Here is a 17,427-nt window from a genome sequence, read left to right as displayed (position 1 = left end):
GGCCCTTAACCTGCTGACTTTCTGCCGATTTTCAAAGTGGACGCGTGCTCATACTTTCACTTTGAAGCTTGTGGCTACGCACTGCCCCGGGATTTTTACTCCTGCTTTTCACGCAAGTAGATTTCAATGTGAAAGTGGAGGACAGCAAGGTGTATATGTGTAAGAGGGTTGGGGGGAGACTGAGAGAGAGAACTGGGTGAGGGGGAGGAGATTGAATGTGTATGCGTGTTTAGGGGGCAGTGAGGGGTGTATATGTGAGAGCTGGGGGAGATTGTGTATTTGAGCGAGGGGGGGGGGGGAGATAGGAGGGGAGTGAGCTGGGGAAATTTTGTGTATGTTAGGAAGGGGGGGGTGTATAGTATGTTCTAGCAACAGAGATGTATGGGATGCTACTGTTTCCCTTCAATCTATCTAGATACATAGATATAGATACGTGGAGGGGCATAAGTTTTCCTTAGGGTGTCCTCGCAGGACATCCCCGCAAAGGGGCGGGGAAACCCGTATTATCGAAACAAGATGGGTGGCCATGTTTCTTTTCGATAATACAGTCGGAGATGCCCAAATCTCCACATTTAGGGCGACCTTAGAAATGGTCATCCTTAGAGATGGTCGTCCCCGATTTTCGGCGATAATGGAAACCGAGGACACCCATCTCAGAAACGACCAAATGCAAGCCCTTTGGTCGTGGGAGGAGCCAGCATTCGTAATGTACTGGTCCCCCTGACATGCATAGCTCCCTTACCTTGTGTGCTGAGCCCTCAACCCCCCCCAAAACCCACTCCCCACAACTGTACACCACTACCATAGCCCTTAGGGATGAAGGGGGGTACCCAGATGTGGGTACAATGGGTTTGTGGTGGGTTTTGGAGGGCTCACATTTACCACCACAAGTTTAACAGGTAGGGGGTGGGCCTGGGTCTGCCTGCCTGAAGTGCACTGCAGTACCCACTAAAACTGTTCCAGGGACCTGCATACTGCTGTCTTCGAGCTGGGTATGATATTTCAGGCTGGCATAGAGGCTGGAAAAAATATTTAAAATTTTTTTTTAGGGTGGGAGGGGCTTAGTGACCACTGGGCGAGTAGGGGGAGGTCATCCCTGATTCCCTTCGGTGGTCATCTGGTCATTTAGGGCACCTTTTTGTGGCTTGGTCATAAAAAAAAGGACCAAGTAAAGTTGTCCAAGTGTTCGTCAGGGACGCCCTTCTTTTTTCCATTATCGGCCGAGGACGCCCATGTGTTAAGCACGCTCCGGTCCCGCCTTCGCTACGCTTCCGACATGCCCCCAGGAACTTTGGTCGTCCCCACGATGGAAAGCAGTTGAGGGCGCCCAAAATTTGCTTTCGATTATGCCGATTTGGGCAACCCTGGGAGAAGGACGCCCATCTTCCGATTTGTGTCGAAAGATGGGCGTCCTTCTCTTTCGAAAATGAGCCCAATAGTGATTCCATCTGTACAGTATCCATGTGAAGGAAGAATATAATATGTTTTTTTTTTTTAACTGAGCTTTCAGTCTTTTGCATTGCAATTCTACCAGCAAATGTATCTGTCTAAGCCGCTTGGTGTAAATGTAGCCTAGTGATTCTGATGCCTGAAATATACTCTCAGACCCCGTTTCTTGTAGTAGCTTAGGGGAAGATTACTGCAGTATTTTCTCATGTTTGCTACAAAACGCTTCTGAAATTCAGTAGCAATTTCTTGGTGCATTTGCATTTTATTTGTATGTTACTTTATAAAAATTAACTCTTTTTTGATATTTCTTTTTTGGGGGGGAGGGGAGGGATCTTATTTATCACTATTGGAATGGGAAGGGTAGGGTAAGAGCACAGAAGAAGGGGAGATGGAGAAGGGATGTTAGGGGAAGGGAAGAGGGATAAAGGATGGAAAGGGGATCTCGGTGATTGGGAACAGGGAAAGGTTGACTTGAGTAGTGACGGGAGGAGAGGAAAGGGAAGGGGGAGAAAAAAGGACTGGAATCCAGGACCAGGGAAGGGAAGATCCTGGTGCAGGAGAGAGAGGATCACTTTTCACAAACATTCACTTGATTCTCATCTCCTACTCACTCACTGTCCCCTCACACTTCCTTTAATCCCTTCACTCACTCATACCCCGCACCTTCTGATCCCCTTACTCAGCCATACATCCCTCTGATCCACTCTCTCTCTCATATCCCTTTCCATGTCCTCACTCACCACCTCGTTCATTCACACCTTACAGCCCCATCTCTCACCCTTGCCCTCAGACTCCTCACCTCACAGCTTCCTTTAATCACCCAATCCAACTTCTGAATTTGATCTGGGTTTGGCATAAAGAGTGGGATTCAGTAAATGACGCTGAACCTGTATTCCATAAAGTGCGGTTTCCACACTCAAGCGCCAGCATTTACACCTGCTGAAACCTGGTGTAAAGCTGTTGCTTAATTTCCTGGAGATAGGTGCAATATTATAAAATACTGTCATTTGTGTGCTTAACTTCTAGGAAAGTGCCCCTGACCTGCCAGGCTCCACTTGTGACCACGCACCTTTTGAGTTGCCCTGTTAGAAAACATAGTAACATAGTAAATGACGGCATCCAGTCTGCCCAACAGATAAACTCATTTTACATGGTATGTGATACTTTATACCCGAGTTTGATTTGTCCTTGCCTTTCTCAGGGCACAGACCGAGAAGTCTGCCCAGCACTGTTCTTGTACTAAAAGTTCTGAAGATTCTGGAATCCTAAAGAGTTACAAGATTCTGGAATCCCAATTAGTAGCAACATTCCATGTAGAACCCCAAAGAGTAACGTGGTAACATAGTAAATGATGGCAGATAAAGACCTGTACGGTCCATCCAGCTGCCCAACAAGATAAACTCATTTACATGGTATGTGATACTTTATACCAGAGTTTGATTTGTCCTTGCCTTTTTCAGGGCACAGACCGTAGAAGTCTGCCCAGCACTGTTTTTGTACTAAGTTCTGAAGCTAACATCGAAGCCCCTTAAAATTTACACTCTAGCCCATCCCTATCTATTCAGTCACGATCAGGGCGTAGACCGTAGAAATCTGCCCAGCTCCCATTTTGTTTCCAATTACTGGCGTTGCCACCCAGTCTCCGCTAAGATTCCACGGAACCATTCCTTCTAAACAGGATTCCTTTGTGTTTATCCCACACATGTTTGAATTCCATTACCGTTTTCATCTCCACCACCTCCCGCGGGAGGGCATTCCACATATCCACCACCCTCTCCATGAAAATATACTTTCTGACATTAGTCCTGAGTCTGCCCCCCCTTCAACCTCAAGTCATGTCCTTTAGTTCTACGTCTCTGGAAAAGGTTCATTTGCGGATTAATACATTTCAAATATTTGAACATCTGTATCATTATCTCCCCTGTTTCTCCTTTCCTCCAAGATATACATGTTCAGGTCAGCAAGTCTCTCCTCGTACAGTTTGCAATGCAAATCCCATAACATTTTTGTAGCTTTTCTTTGCCCGAAGTGGGGCTCACCAACGACTTGTAGAGGGGCATCCACACCTTCTTTCAACATGGGCGCCAATATTATAGAACAGGGCAGATCTGCGCAAAAATACAAGGTGTTGTCAATTAACTCCAACTATTGCTTGTTAACACCTTGTTAATTAATATTGTGTGCGCAGATCTTCTCTGTGTGCTGAAATTTAGAATTCGGGGGGGGGGGAAGTGCTGATTTATGCAGATAGAAGGAAGGTCTCCTGAAATTAGGTCCTGCTAAAAGAGTTAACAGTGCCGGTGGCCGTGTAGGCGCAGAATAGGCACCACTCAGGGGAGGAGCTTAGGTGCAGAGTGGGCGGAGTCACAGTTCTTGTATGTGTGTGTATTATAAAATATAGATGTACCTGCAATCCTCACTACTTATACACCTGCTCCCAAGCAGGCATAGATATACCGTGTTTCCCCGAAAATAAGACACTGTCTTATCTTAATTTTTGCCCCCAAAATTGCGCTAGGTCTTATTTTCAGGGGCTGTCTTATTTTTGGGGGAAACATCGGGGTTGGCCCGCCTGCCCTCCGTCGCTCCCAGAACTAACCTTAAACGCCTCCTTTCACCTTCGCAGCAAGCAGCAGCAGGGCAGGCCACTCCTTCCTTCCGTGTCCCGCCCTCGCCTGACAGTAACGTCCGCGAGGGCGGGGCACGGAAGGAAGGAGAGGTCTGCCCTGCTGCTGCTCGCTGCGAAGGTGAAAGGAGGCGTTTAAGGTTAGTTCCGGGAGCGACGGAGGGTGGGTGGAGGGGGGGCCCGGCCACCTCGGGTGGAGGGGGGCGGCCTTGTCCGACTCTCGGCGGCCCTGCTTTCAAACAAAAATTTGCTAGGTCTTACTTTCGGGGGAGGCCTTATATCTACCAATTCAGGAACACCTCTACTAGGTCTTATTTTGGGGGGATGTCTTTCTTTCGGGGAAACAAGGTAGGCAAGATTTCTGCTTATATTTTATAAAGATTCATAGATGCCTGTGAATCTTTCTATAATCATAGGATAGATGCCCACACTTCCTACCCCATTAACCTAGACAATCTCTTAGAAAATGACCCTCCTGTTACTAGTTATCATTATTTATTTATTAGGATTTATTTAGCGCCTTTTTTGAAAGAATTCACTCAAGGCGGAGTACAGTAAGAAAAGATCAAACATGAGCAATAGGCAACTACAGCACTAAAAATCTATATATATAAAACTCACCCTCAACGTTCTGAAGACAGTGACGTCAGTGAAGCCAAGCCCTGACTTCCTTCAAAAATGTTTGAAGGTTCGTGGTGGTGAAGCCACCAAAATTGCTTTAGGCCCTCGAGGGAGGAGCAATGGCAGAACAATGAAGGGGTTGGCGGGGGGGGGGGAATCGATACGGGCCCCGCCCTCGAGGGCAGAGCAATGGCAGAACAACCAAGGGGTTGGCAGGGAGGGAGGCAGGGAGGCGGGGGAATCGCTACGGGCCCCGCCCTCGCGTCAAACGTCATGACGTTGAGGGCGGAGCAATGCCACAACAACGAAGGGGTTGGCGGGGGGGGGGGTGTTGCCGACGAAAACCTTGCTAGCGCCCGTTTCATTTGCTCAGAAACAGGCCTCTTTTACTAGTATTCAAATAACAATGCAAAGTATGGCATGGTATACTATTTACAATGTAAACACAATACTATGTAAGCCACATTGAGCCTGCAAATAGGTGGGAAAATGTGGGATACAAATGAATAATAATAATACATAAAAGGACATTATAATTGATAGAGAAGGGTAAAGCAAAGATGGAACATATAGATAGGTTAGAAAGTAAGGTGACTGATTTCAAGAACGTTGCACAAGAGGTCAGAGAGATGGTTAAATATTATCTCAGACTGCCTGTGCAAACTCCTGCCTTATACCAGGGGTAGGCAACTCCGGTCCTCGAGAGCCGCAGGCAGGTCAGGTTTTCAGGATATCCACAATGAATATGCAGGAGATAGATAGATTTGCATACCATGGAGGCAGTGCTTGCTTAGTTCCAGCCATTTTCTAAACTTCTCTGCTTTCATGCTGTATTTGGAAAATGTCCAAACAAAAAAAACAGCACCACGGGCCTTTAAAAATGGAACACAGTTCTTTAATGAATGAGCCTTGACAAAAAGACCCGACACGGGCCGTGTTTCGGTGACTAGCACCTGCGTCAGGGGTCACAGTGATGACGTGGAAAACTTGGGGAATAACTCGAATATATTCCTCTACAATATATTATTCCTTACCCCACGTCTCATGTAGTAAAAGCTACAAAGCACCAAGGCACTTTCACTTTCTGATACACTGTGACCCCTGACGCAGGTGCTAGTCACCGAAACACGGCCCGTGTCGGGTCTTTTTGTCAAGGCTCATTCATTAAAGAACTGTGTTCCATTTTTAAAGGCCCGTGGTGCTGTTTTTTTTGTTTGGACTTTAGTTTGTACTTTGTTCCCTCTCTTTTGTTATATCCAATGTATTTGGAAAATGTAACATACTTTTTTTTTTTCTCTCCCCTTCCTCCTCCTGCTTCTTTTTTCTGTCCTGTCCCCACAGCTGCCAGAACTTATTTGCACAAGTCCAGTGATTTCTTCTGATCATGTTTAACGGGGAGACAAGTGCCTCAGCCAGGAATGTGGTGCGTAGTTCTAGCATCAGTGGAGAGATGTACAACATTGAAAAAAGTGGCGGGGCCCCTCCCGACGCGGCCAGCGTTAACACCAACAAGAAGAGACGTTCCAGTTTGGGGGCCAAAATGGTGGCCATTGTAGGATTGTCCCAGTGGAGTAAAAGCACGCTGCAGCTTAACCAGCCTGGTAAGACCACCACATCTGCAAATCTCGTCTTGAAAAAGAAATGTGAAACACAGCCAAACAGGTGCTATGAGTTACTTGTCGAAAGTAATAACAGTTTTTATTGATGACAAGTCAATACAAACATACTGTCAACAGTAAACATACTTTTCTCTCCATCTCACATCATACATTAGTGAAATTTTACTCGTATAGACAGTCGTCATTTTATACCCTGTATATCCCCATCCCTATCTATTCATCTTTATACAGTTCGTACTAAAGAAACACACGTATTCACAATGCAAACGAACACAAGTAACTTCCAAAATAACACGTTAGATCATAACACTTTAATGCTATAACTGTTCTTTACCCACTATAACAGTTCCCAATCCAGCTACCCCCCTCCCCCCTCCCTCAAACTCTCCACTCTTCCCCCCTTCCCCCCATCCCAGTACGATTATTGAAGGTCACAGGTACTATACATCTATAACATTCCTATCACACTTCATCTAATGTTAAGACCTTCATTAACATAACTGTAACAACAGAATCTCAAAAAAAACCCACAACATTTTATTGATCTTCCCCTTCCCCCCCTCCTCATGCACTCTACCACTTAGCAGTGATGTCTAACCTGACAATTAACTTCACGCTTCTTTCGTTCAAGCACTCCAGCTAACCTAAAGTATTCAGGATGAGTTACTTGTCTAATTAACAGCTCTTTACTACTACTACTACTACTTAACATTTCTAGAGCGCTACAAGGGTTACGCAGCGCTGTACAAATTAACGAATAAGGACGGTCCCTGCTCAGAAGAGCTTACAATCTAAAAGACGAAATGTCAAGTTGGGGTAGATGAGATTTCCTGAGAAGAGATGAAGTGATTAGGTGCCGAAGGCGACAATGAAGAGGTGGGCTTTGAGCAATGATTTGAAGATGGGTAGGGAGGGGGCCCGGCGTATGGGCTCAGGGAGTTTGTTCCAAGCATGGGGTGAGGCGAGGCAGAAAGGGCGAAGCCTAGAGTTGGCGGTGGTGGAGAAGGGTACTGAAAGGAGGGATTTGTCTTGAGAGCGGAGGTTACGGGTAGGGACGTAAGGGGAGATGAGGGTAGAGAGGTAAGGAGGGGCTGCAGATCGAGTGCATTTGTAGGTGAGTAGGAGAAGCTTGAACTGTGTGCGGTACTTGATTGGGAGCCAGTGAAGTGACTTGAGGAGAGGGGTGATATGAGTATATCGGTTAAGGCGGAAGATAAGACGTGCGGCAGAGTTCTGAATGGACTGAAGGGGGGATAGATGGCTAAGTGGGAGGCCGGTGAGGAGTAGGTTGCAGTAGTCAAGGCGAGAGGTAATGAGAGAGTGGATGAGAGTTCGGGTGGTGTGCTCGGAGAGGAAGGGGCGAATTTTGCTAATGTTATAGAGGAAGAAGCAACAGGTCTTGGCTATCTGCTGGATATGCACAGAGAAGGAGAGGGAGGAGTCGAAGATGACACCGAGGTTGCGGGCAGATGAGACGGGGACGATGAAGGTGTTATCAACTGAGATAGAGAGTGAAGGGAGAGGAGAAGTGGGTTTGGGTGGGAAAACAATAAGTTCAGTCTTGGCCATGTTCAGTTTCAGGTGGCGGTTGGACATCCAGGCAGCAATGTCGGGTAAGCAGGCCGATACCTTTACCAATAAACTGATGAGTTTTAGGTTTAGATTTACATTTTATTTACTTATAACCCACTTATATCTAAGCGGTATACAAGATTATAGACATAAAAAAAGTTAAAAATACAAATCTAAAAGCAGCGCCAGTAAAATATCGTAAAACAGATTTTCACAAAAAAAAAACCAATCATTTCTGTCAACTATAACACAATTTCTATCAGCCCTAGTCTAGTTCCATAACTTTACCTTCTGCTCAGTGTGCTGCTGCGGCTAGGAAAGCAAATAGAATGTTGGGTATTATTAGGAAAGGTATGGAAAACAGGTGTGAGGATGTTATAATGCCGTTGTATCGCTCCATGGTGCGACCGCACCTTGAGTACTGTGTTCAATTCTGGTCGCCACATCTCAAGAAAGATATAGTAGAATTGGAAAAGGTGCAGCGAAGGGCGACTAAAATGATAGCGGGGATGGGACGACTTCCCTATGAGTAAAGACTAAGGAGGCTAGGGCTTTTCAGTTTGGAGAAGAGACGGCTGAGGGGAGACATGATAGAGGTATATAAAATAATGAGTGGAGTGGAACAGGTGGATGTGAAGCGTCTGTTCATGCTTTCCAAAAATACTAGGACTAGGGTGCATGCGATGAAACTACAGTGTAGTAAATTTAAAACAAATCGGAGAAAATATTTCTTCACCCAAACGTGTAATTAAACTCTGGAATTCATTGCCGGAGAATGTGGTGAAGGCAGTTAGCTTGGCAGAGTTTAAAAAGGGGTTAGACGGTTTCCTAAAGGACAAGTCCATAAACCACTACTAAATGGACTTGGGAAAAATCCACAATTCCAGGAATAACATGTATAGAATGTATGTACGTTTGGGAAGCTCTCCAGGTGCCCTTGGCCTGGATTGTCCGCTGTCGTGGACAGGATGCTGGGCTCGATGGACCCTTGGTTTTTTCCCAGTGTGGCATTACTTATGTACAGTGCTCCATGTCATTCAAAAACACGTCATATTCCTGTTCTCATCTTTATTTCTCAGTCATACTTGTGCTATCATTCTTTAAGCTTATGGTTGTATAAATTAAATAACCAAATGACTCTTCAAGAGTCTCTTAAATTCTTTTGTATATACAATTGTTCTTATATTCATAGAAAGCTGGTTCCACGGTAATGGCCCAGCAATTGAAAATGAGTATCTATGGGTTTCCTTATTATGCATTGTTTCTTAAAGTTGCAATTTGCAAGTGAGCAGATGCTTCAGATCTAACTGAACGTTTTGGAACATAAGTCTCTAAATACAGAGGGCAACTAATGTGCTGATTCTTTTTTTTATTTTTATCGCTTTATGTGTTAAAAGCAATATTTTAAACAAAATTGAGGAAGACTTTGACATGCTCCCAGAATGAAGGGAGATCAGGGCTCATCATCCCCTGAACCCTAATGGGACAACTGGAATTCACCTAGACGTCCTGTGGACATGATGTGATTGACGACATGAATTCTAATCTAATCTAATTCATGATTTATAGACTGCACTGGTCCCAGCAGGAGATTCTAGGCAGATAAGAGCCCACATCAAGGTGAGGAATAACATCTATAAAAAGATAATGTTCGATATAGGAAAAGAATAAACATAGTAAACATAGTAGATGGCGGCAGAAAAAGACCTGCACGGTCCATCCAGTCTGCCCAAGAAGATAAATTCATATGTGCTACTTTTTTATTTGTACTGTCCTCTTCAGTGCACAGACCGTATAAGTCTGCCCAGCACTATCCCCGCCTCCCACCACCAGCTCTGGCACAGACCCTATAAGTCTGCCCAGCACTATCCCCGCCTCCCAACTACCAGTCCCGCCTCCCACCACCAGCTCTGGCACAGACCGTATAAGTCTGCCCAGCACTATCCCCGCCTCCCAACTACCAGTCCCGCCTCCCACCACCAGCTCTGGCACAGACCGTATAAGTCTGCTCAGCACTATCCCCGCCTCCCAACTACCAGCCCCGCCTCCCACCACCAGCTCTGGCACAGACTGTATAAGTCTGGCCAGCCCTATCCCCGCCTCCCAATCACCAACCCCGCCTCCCACCACCAGCTCTGGCACAGACTGTATAAGTCTGCCCAGCCCTATCCCTGCCTCCCAACCACCAACCCCGCCTCCCAACCACCAGCTCTGGCACAGACCATATAAGTCTGCCCAGCACTATCTCTGCCTCCCACCACCGGCTCTGGCACAGACCGTATAAGTCTGCCCAGCACTATCCCCGCCTCCCAACTACCAGTCCCGCCTCCTACCACCAGCTCTGGCACAGACCGTATAAGTCTGCCCAGCACTATCCCCGCCTCCCAACTACCAGTCCCGCCTCCCACCATCAGCTCTGGCACAGACCGTATAAGTCTGCTCAGCACTATCCCCACCTCCCAACTACCAGTCCCGCCTCCCACCACCAGCTCTGACACAGACCCTATAAGTCTGCCCAGCACTATCCCCACCTCTTGTTTTCAGCTTCTTGCATAATCGCATATAATCTGATTCCAAGCAGGTAGAAACAGGTAATTCATTTAAAGTAATAACTGCCTGGAAGGAAAACATGATGCTAAGCTGACATTTAAGTTGTATATATACTCTTAAGTACCGGAAATTTCAGTCCCATCTCGAACTCAAGCAGAGATATAAAAGCAGTGGGAAAAAAAAACCTGAAACAGCAGTTCTGATGTATTTCCATACAACACCTGAAAAACAAGACAAGTAATCTTAAAGATAATACGTGTAGGAACATGAAGCCAATGTAACCTTTAAAGTAAGCTGAAACACTATCATATTTTCTTAATCGAAAACTCCTTCACACTGCCGTGTTCTGTAAGAGTTGTAATTTATGTAATAGCTTACTGCTCAGACCAGAGTTACAATAGCTAGATTAGATAACACTAACATCTGGACCAAGAGAATAAAATGGGAGTTATGGAAACAGGATCTAATCAATCTTAGTTGTCGCGTGCGGATAGAAGACCTTTTCCAAATCTGATTAATTTGGGCCTCAAAAGTTAAGGAATAGTCCAAGATAATGCCCCAAAATCTGGACTCTTTCCACTTTGAAGATGTTCCCGTCAGTCAGTGTAATCCTGGAAGGAATATTCTCCAGAGAATTTGCAAACCACAAAACCTTTTTGCTTTCGTCCGATTCAATTTCAGAGTATTTTCAGTAGCCCATTTCTGAGATCTTAGGGTTCCATCACTACTACTACTACTACTTAACATTTCTAAAGCGCTACCAGGGTTACGCAGCGCTGTACAATTTAAACATAGAAGGACGGTCCCTGCTCAAGGAGCTTACAATCTAAAAGACAGGTGTACAATCTAGAGACAAGTGTACAGTCAAAGACAAGTGTAGAGTCCTTCTGATAGGGCATACTATATTTCAGGAAAGGCTAGTTTTGTCCCCTGGGTCTCTGTTGTCTCATATCCTTGGAGATCTTGGGTGGGCATAGCCCCTTCTTTGCTCTTATTACTTCTTGCAGGGCGTGCTTTGTTCTCAGTGATTGTACTTTAGTCTTCTCCATAACAACCAGCACAAAGATGAGCCCCTGTCATTTGTAAAGGTGTTAAATGATGATCACCGTGTTAGCATGACCTGCAGTACTTCATCAGACTCTTAAAAGCACTTTCCTCTGATGATCTGCCTTTTATTTTGCCTCATTTTCTAGCAGGATACTTATCCAGGCTACAAGAATCTGTAGGGTGCATAATATCCTAGTTTCTCTTGCTCTAAGTCTTTTTATAGGAGGATTATTTTACATATTATTCAGATTGACAGCATTTACATCCATAGTTTCAGTCCCTGAAGTTAACTAAATATATATTTTTTTGTGAAAACTCAGGAACATAATAATTTTCAGTGCAATTTATGAGTATCTTCTGAGCAATTTGAAAAATCATTAGAAGGGAGAGAAATGTTTTTCTGACATATTTAGAGCATGGGAGGAAAGGAAAGTTGAGAGGTACAATAGGCTCTTACCTTGGAGGCGTGGGGATTTCTGATACCAGTTTGTTTACAGGAGTGAAAAAAAAATCCAGATGTAATCGTAAATATGCAGTTCTGAGAGGAGGTTTTGGAGAGGCAGTTCAGAACTGAAAAGTGTAGCTAGACGGTGTTTGAGGGTTGGGTGTGGTGCAAGTCGATGGGGGTTTCATTTTGAAGCAGCCAGACTTTAAAAAATCTGTGCTGACTGGAAGGACAGGTGCAAGATGCTCTTCGGAGCTCATTATGGCAGACTCAAAAGGCAGATTGATCATAATCCCAACTGTGCACCTGTGAAGAGTGAAAGCTGCTAAGAAGATCTGTGATATAAAAGAAGGTAACATTTTTTAGGAACAGCAGCAGATTTACCCTGCTGGCCACCCTTAGGCAGGGACAGCTGTCACCCCTCCAAACACTCTCCCTCCCCCACGATACACCAGTCTTCTGATGGAATTTATTGCTGCTGACATGGCATGGACAACACAGACAAGAGCAGCTGTCCTGCGCATTTTTTTGGTAAGAGAAATAAGTAAAGTGGTAAAAGAGGTCTAACCATCTATCAAATATTCTGCCTAGTTATTGTCCAACTCCTTACTTTAAAATTAAAAGAGACAATTAAGGTGTAGGAAAGTGATGTTTGGTAGAATTCTCCTCGTTGGCGGCTAGGGCTCTTCAGCTTGGAGAAAAGGTGGCTGAGGGGAGATATGATAGAGGTCTATAAAATAATGAGTGGAGTTGAACGGGCAGATGTGAAGCGTCTGTTCACGCTTTCCAAAAATACTAGGACTAGGGGGCACGCGATGAAGCTACAATGTAGTAAATTTAAAACAAGTCGGAGAAAATTTTCTTCACTCAACATGTAATTAAACTCTGGAATTCGTTGCCAGAGAATGTGGTAAAGGCGGTTAGCTTAGCAGAGTTTTAAAAAAGGTTTGGACAGCTTCCTAAAAGAAAAGTTCATAGACCATTATTAAATGGACTGGGGAAAATCCGCTATTTCTGGGATAAGCAGTATAAAATGTTTTGTACATTTTGGGGATCTTGGCAGGTATTTGTGACCTGGATTGGCCACTGTTGGAAACAGGATGCTGGTCTTGATGGACCTTTGGTCTGTCCCAGTGTGGCAATACTTATGTACTTGGGATTCTGAATGGATTCTTGGTACTCTTTGGGGTTCTACTTGGAATGTTGCTACTCTTTGGGTTTCTGCCAGGTACTTGTGACCTGGATTGGCCACTGTTGGAAACAGGATGCTGGGCTCGATGGACCTTTGGTCTTTCCCAGTGTGGCAATACTTATGTACTTATGTACTTGGGATTCTGAATGGAATCTTGGTACTCTTTGGGGTTCTACTTGGAATGTTGCTACACTTTGAAATTCTGCATGGAATCTTGTTATTCTCTAGAATTCTAGAATCTTGCTATTCTTTGCAGTTCTACATGGAATCTTGCTGCTCTTTGTGGTTCTACATGGGATGTTGCTACTCTTTGGGTTTCTGCCAGGTACTTGTGACCTGGATTGGCCACTGTTGGAAACAGGATGCTGGGCTTGATGGACCTTTGGTCTTTCCCAGTATGGCAATACTTATGTACTTCCTTTCATTCTGTATGTAAACACATTATAGCACAGAATCCATAGCTTTGTTTGTTTTTTTTAATCAAATAAAGGCGATGCCCAGCATTCCTACAAAGCTTTCTGGACATCAAAATAATGAACTTTCTATGCCACAGTCACAAAATGAGACTGATATGCCAGAAACGTCTCTGTCTTTTATTTCCCTCACAATATTATCCCTTGCTTGTGTTTCTGGATCTCTCCTGAGAGGGGGTAGAAAGGTGATGAAGAGAGCCAGATGAAAGATGGACAAAGATGTGGAAGGAAAATAAGGAACAAAATGATAGAGATTGAAGGAGAAAGGGAAAACATATTTGGGTACAGTGGGATTAAAGTGGTGGAAAAAACGAAGGGGAAATGTAGATGTGAGAGAATTGATTTTTTGGGGAGATTTTCTTGCCAGTCAGTGAGTTGCTTTCAGACTGTTCTGTTCAATGCTGATGCTGTGTAACATCATTTGCCGGTTTCTAGCTACCAGGAAAGTGTAATGCGCTGGGGGTGACGGGATTGTCTGCAGATTGGTCTCTTCCTAGTTTGTTGTGCTGTCGGAAGTACAAAAGTCATAGGATGCCATTTCAAATAGCAAATGCAGCTCCTTCTCCAGAGTTATACCACCTCCACTTCTCTGCTGTCAGGGCTGCAGTCAAAGCTATGTTCCTGCTGCTAATTTCTCAAAAGTACACAAGCATCACTGTTAGTAATCACTGAACAGCCTACAGAGATAATACGTGCAGGGGATAATTGCTTGTTAGATTCCTCTTTTGGAGGGGGAAAAGGGCACGATGACCCATTCAGCATCTTCTACTCTGATTCCTGGGCTTTTGGGCCCCGATGATCAAAGGTAAATGCGGGCGCTAGAGGCCAATAGTGCTGGACTAGTGTATGAATTTACCGGCGTGGGATAATCGGAGGGGTTTGGTGTGAGCGCACTAGGGAATACCTCAGACTTCATTTAAATTGCACTCTGATCATACAGGCGGAATAGCGTCTTAATCCTATGCCAGCTCGGAGCTGGCATTAGGGTTAATGATCTCTTCCTCCCCTCCCCCCATCCATGCTAGGCAGCCCAGGCTGTCACTGTCAGTATGGGCTCCCACCATCAGTTCTGTGTGTCCAGTGGAACCCCAGATCCCCCACTCCTCCTCAATGGCTAAGGCCTGCCCTGGTGGCCTAGTGTCTCCCAGGCCCCCTCCCCTCCAAACAGAGGCCCTGTGCTACTCCCTCCTCTGTCATCTCAAGGTACAGGAGAGTTCAGGGCCGCTAGACCACAAGGTAGGGTCTGGAGGTCCTCCAGCCCTCTCTTCTGCTGCGGGGAGAGGGTGGGTCAGGTCATGTCAGGGTTTGGTGGGTGCTGGACCAACAGGACCTCTGTCCATGGGGATTGGGGGGGTCTGGAGGTCCACCAGACCTCCAGCCTACATCTGTATGTTGACAGGCTGGGCTTTTTTTTGACAGCCCGGACCTGTCAAACAATTTATGCGGGAGGATTGTGCCTTGGGTGCATGCCCAGGCACAATCCTCCCGCAGAAGTAGCTCGATGGTTAAAACTAATAGCGTGCATAAATTTGCATGCTATTAACTTTGATCATTGAGGCATTATTTCCACGTGCTGTTCTGGTGCTAGTTTTACAGCTCTGTTTGGAGCAGCACAGGGAAAATGATCATCGGGACCTTGGTGAAACAAATACATTGAATGAACCTTTGTTGGTTTGACCTGATGGCAACGAAGTAAGACAGCAGTGGCAATCATGTTGTGACTAGCTGTAGTAACAGATCATGACGTCTCAGACTTATGACGAAGACCCAAGTTTAGAAAGGAGGACAATATATGGTGTGTGTGTGGGGGGGGGGGGGAGAACAGAAGGGGAAGAAGGAGCCTTGTTTAATGTCATGCACCCCCTACCGTTAGGTTGTGACCAATATGAAACAAGACAGGAAGATTACACTTTCTGCTTAAAAGAAAAACAAATCCCACAAAAATAACGGTCCTCTGGCTGGTGGAAGTCCCAGTAGGTCCTAGCTCACTGGGATTTGCCCGTCATCACTGTTGCCTGAATGTGGCATTCACATTAACAGGAATAGTAAGCATAATGTAAAGCATAGAAACGTGGATCTACCTGTTCCATTTTAACAATTATTTGCAAAGGTGCGGCCTTAATTCCACTGAGAATCCTCTGGCTGTTTTTGGTAAGGTGGCCTTTGCCTTCCTGCTTTGTACAAGGAGCAAGGCCAGGTGAGAGCAGCCACCGCTTAGGAGAGATTGTGATGCATTCCTTCACCAAACCCACCAAATGTTAATAAAGAGAATATTTTAGTAAATCTTTCATTCTCAGAAGCTTAGCTGAAATTGGGTGGCGGAGCAGGTGGGGGGAAGAGGGGTTGGTGGTTGGGAGGCGAGGATAGGGGAGGGCAGACTTATACGGTCTGTACCAGAGCCGCTGATGGGAGAGGGGGTGGTGGTTGGGAGGCGAGGATAGGGGAGGGCAGACTTATACGGTCTGTACCAGAGTCGCTGATGGGAGGCGGGACTGGTGGTTGGGAGGCGGGAAATACTGCTGGGCAGACTTATATGGTCTGTGCCCTGAAAAGGACAGGTACAAATTCAAGGTAAGGTATACACATATGAGTTTGTCTTGGGCAGACTGGATGGACCATGCAGGTCTTTTTCTGCCGTCATCTACTATGTTACTATGTATTCTTTTCCCTATTTCCCCTGTGTTGATTGTTGAAGTTCTGAGCGTTGCAGAAACTGCCCCTGGCTGAGTTTGGCGCTTCGCTAACTCTTTTGGATAATATTAGATTCCTAACTGGAGGCTCGTGACGGCACCGAATTACTTTGGCTATGAGCTCTGCTGTGCAGACATAAATTAAACTTATTGATATGACACGCACACATTGTGATCTTTACTAATTAGCAGTGGTGGATTAAACTGGTTGCCAGAGAACTCCAGTACTGAGCCGCAGAATATACCGTTCCTGGGACATTCCGGAAAACAGTTCTGCTTCAATGCGGATCTGAAGTGCCGACAAACAAACTTCCGCAGCCCTATTAACACCTCTTGTTTTCCCTTTACATATTTACAAGCTCAGCGCTTTTCAAGGAAAACGCTATCGCTCAGGTTACACTGTCGCTCTCCGTGGTGCTGAAATGGCAGTTCTCACGAGTCCCGGGACCTGGAAATGATTCTAATTCTTCAGGATTCCTCCCCCCCCCCCCCCCCCCCCATTGCTGCAGTCCCATAAAAGACCCAAGGCTTTCAAATGGAAAAGCCATATACAGTTCCTTAAGGAAAAAATATATATACCCGAGTCTAATCTGTTTCCACTGGAAAAGCACAGAAATGTATCTTTGGCTAGACTTGCTTGGTGTCTCAGGCACAATACAGGGATTTTCTCTGGGGCAGTGATTGGCTTGGGGTTTTCCTAATTAGAAAAAAAATTGCTGAAGTTTAAGATTTTTTTCCAAGACAACTGTTTTAGTGGAAGTGATGCTTACAAATTCGGACTGTTAGGCTGGTCAGGTTGGTTCCACTGTGATAGAGGCACCCTTTCCACTGCATTGGATGGCTACCTTGCAGCAATCACATGACTCACTTCTCAAGAGACTCATGATTGAAAAGTCATGTTTACCTTCCTAAAGAGGCTTCTTCAGCCTGGGTCAAATCCATCTCTTCTGAGAGACACCCAATGAGCAGTTACACTCTTTTACCTAACCTCCTTTAATTCACCTTCCTAAAGAGACTTATTTAATTTATTTATTTATTGCATTTGTATCCCACATTTTCCCACCTATTTGCGGGCTCAGTGTGGCTTACAATACATAGTGAATGATGGAAATACATTTTGTTACAATTCAGTTATGGGTTACA

General features: G+C 45.3%; 1 protein-coding gene across 1 annotated transcript in view; it reads left to right on the top strand.

The window, feature by feature from the left end:
- Positions 1-6,080: 6,080 nt before the first annotated feature.
- Positions 6,081-17,427, top strand: part of RIMS3 (regulating synaptic membrane exocytosis 3) — a 60,775-nt gene continuing 49,428 nt past the window's right edge. The window contains exon 1 of the mRNA XM_030217473.1: positions 6,081-6,297. Coding sequence (XP_030073333.1) covers positions 6,081-6,297 — 217 coding nt within the window. The remainder of the gene's footprint in view (positions 6,298-17,427) is intronic.

The sequence above is a fragment of the Microcaecilia unicolor genome, chromosome 11 (assembly GCF_901765095.1).
Source record: "Microcaecilia unicolor chromosome 11, aMicUni1.1, whole genome shotgun sequence".
NCBI classification, from domain to species: Eukaryota; Metazoa; Chordata; class Amphibia; order Gymnophiona; family Siphonopidae; genus Microcaecilia; species Microcaecilia unicolor.
The sequence above is the reverse complement of the archived record's forward strand: the minus strand, read 5'-3'. Positions and strand labels throughout refer to the sequence as shown.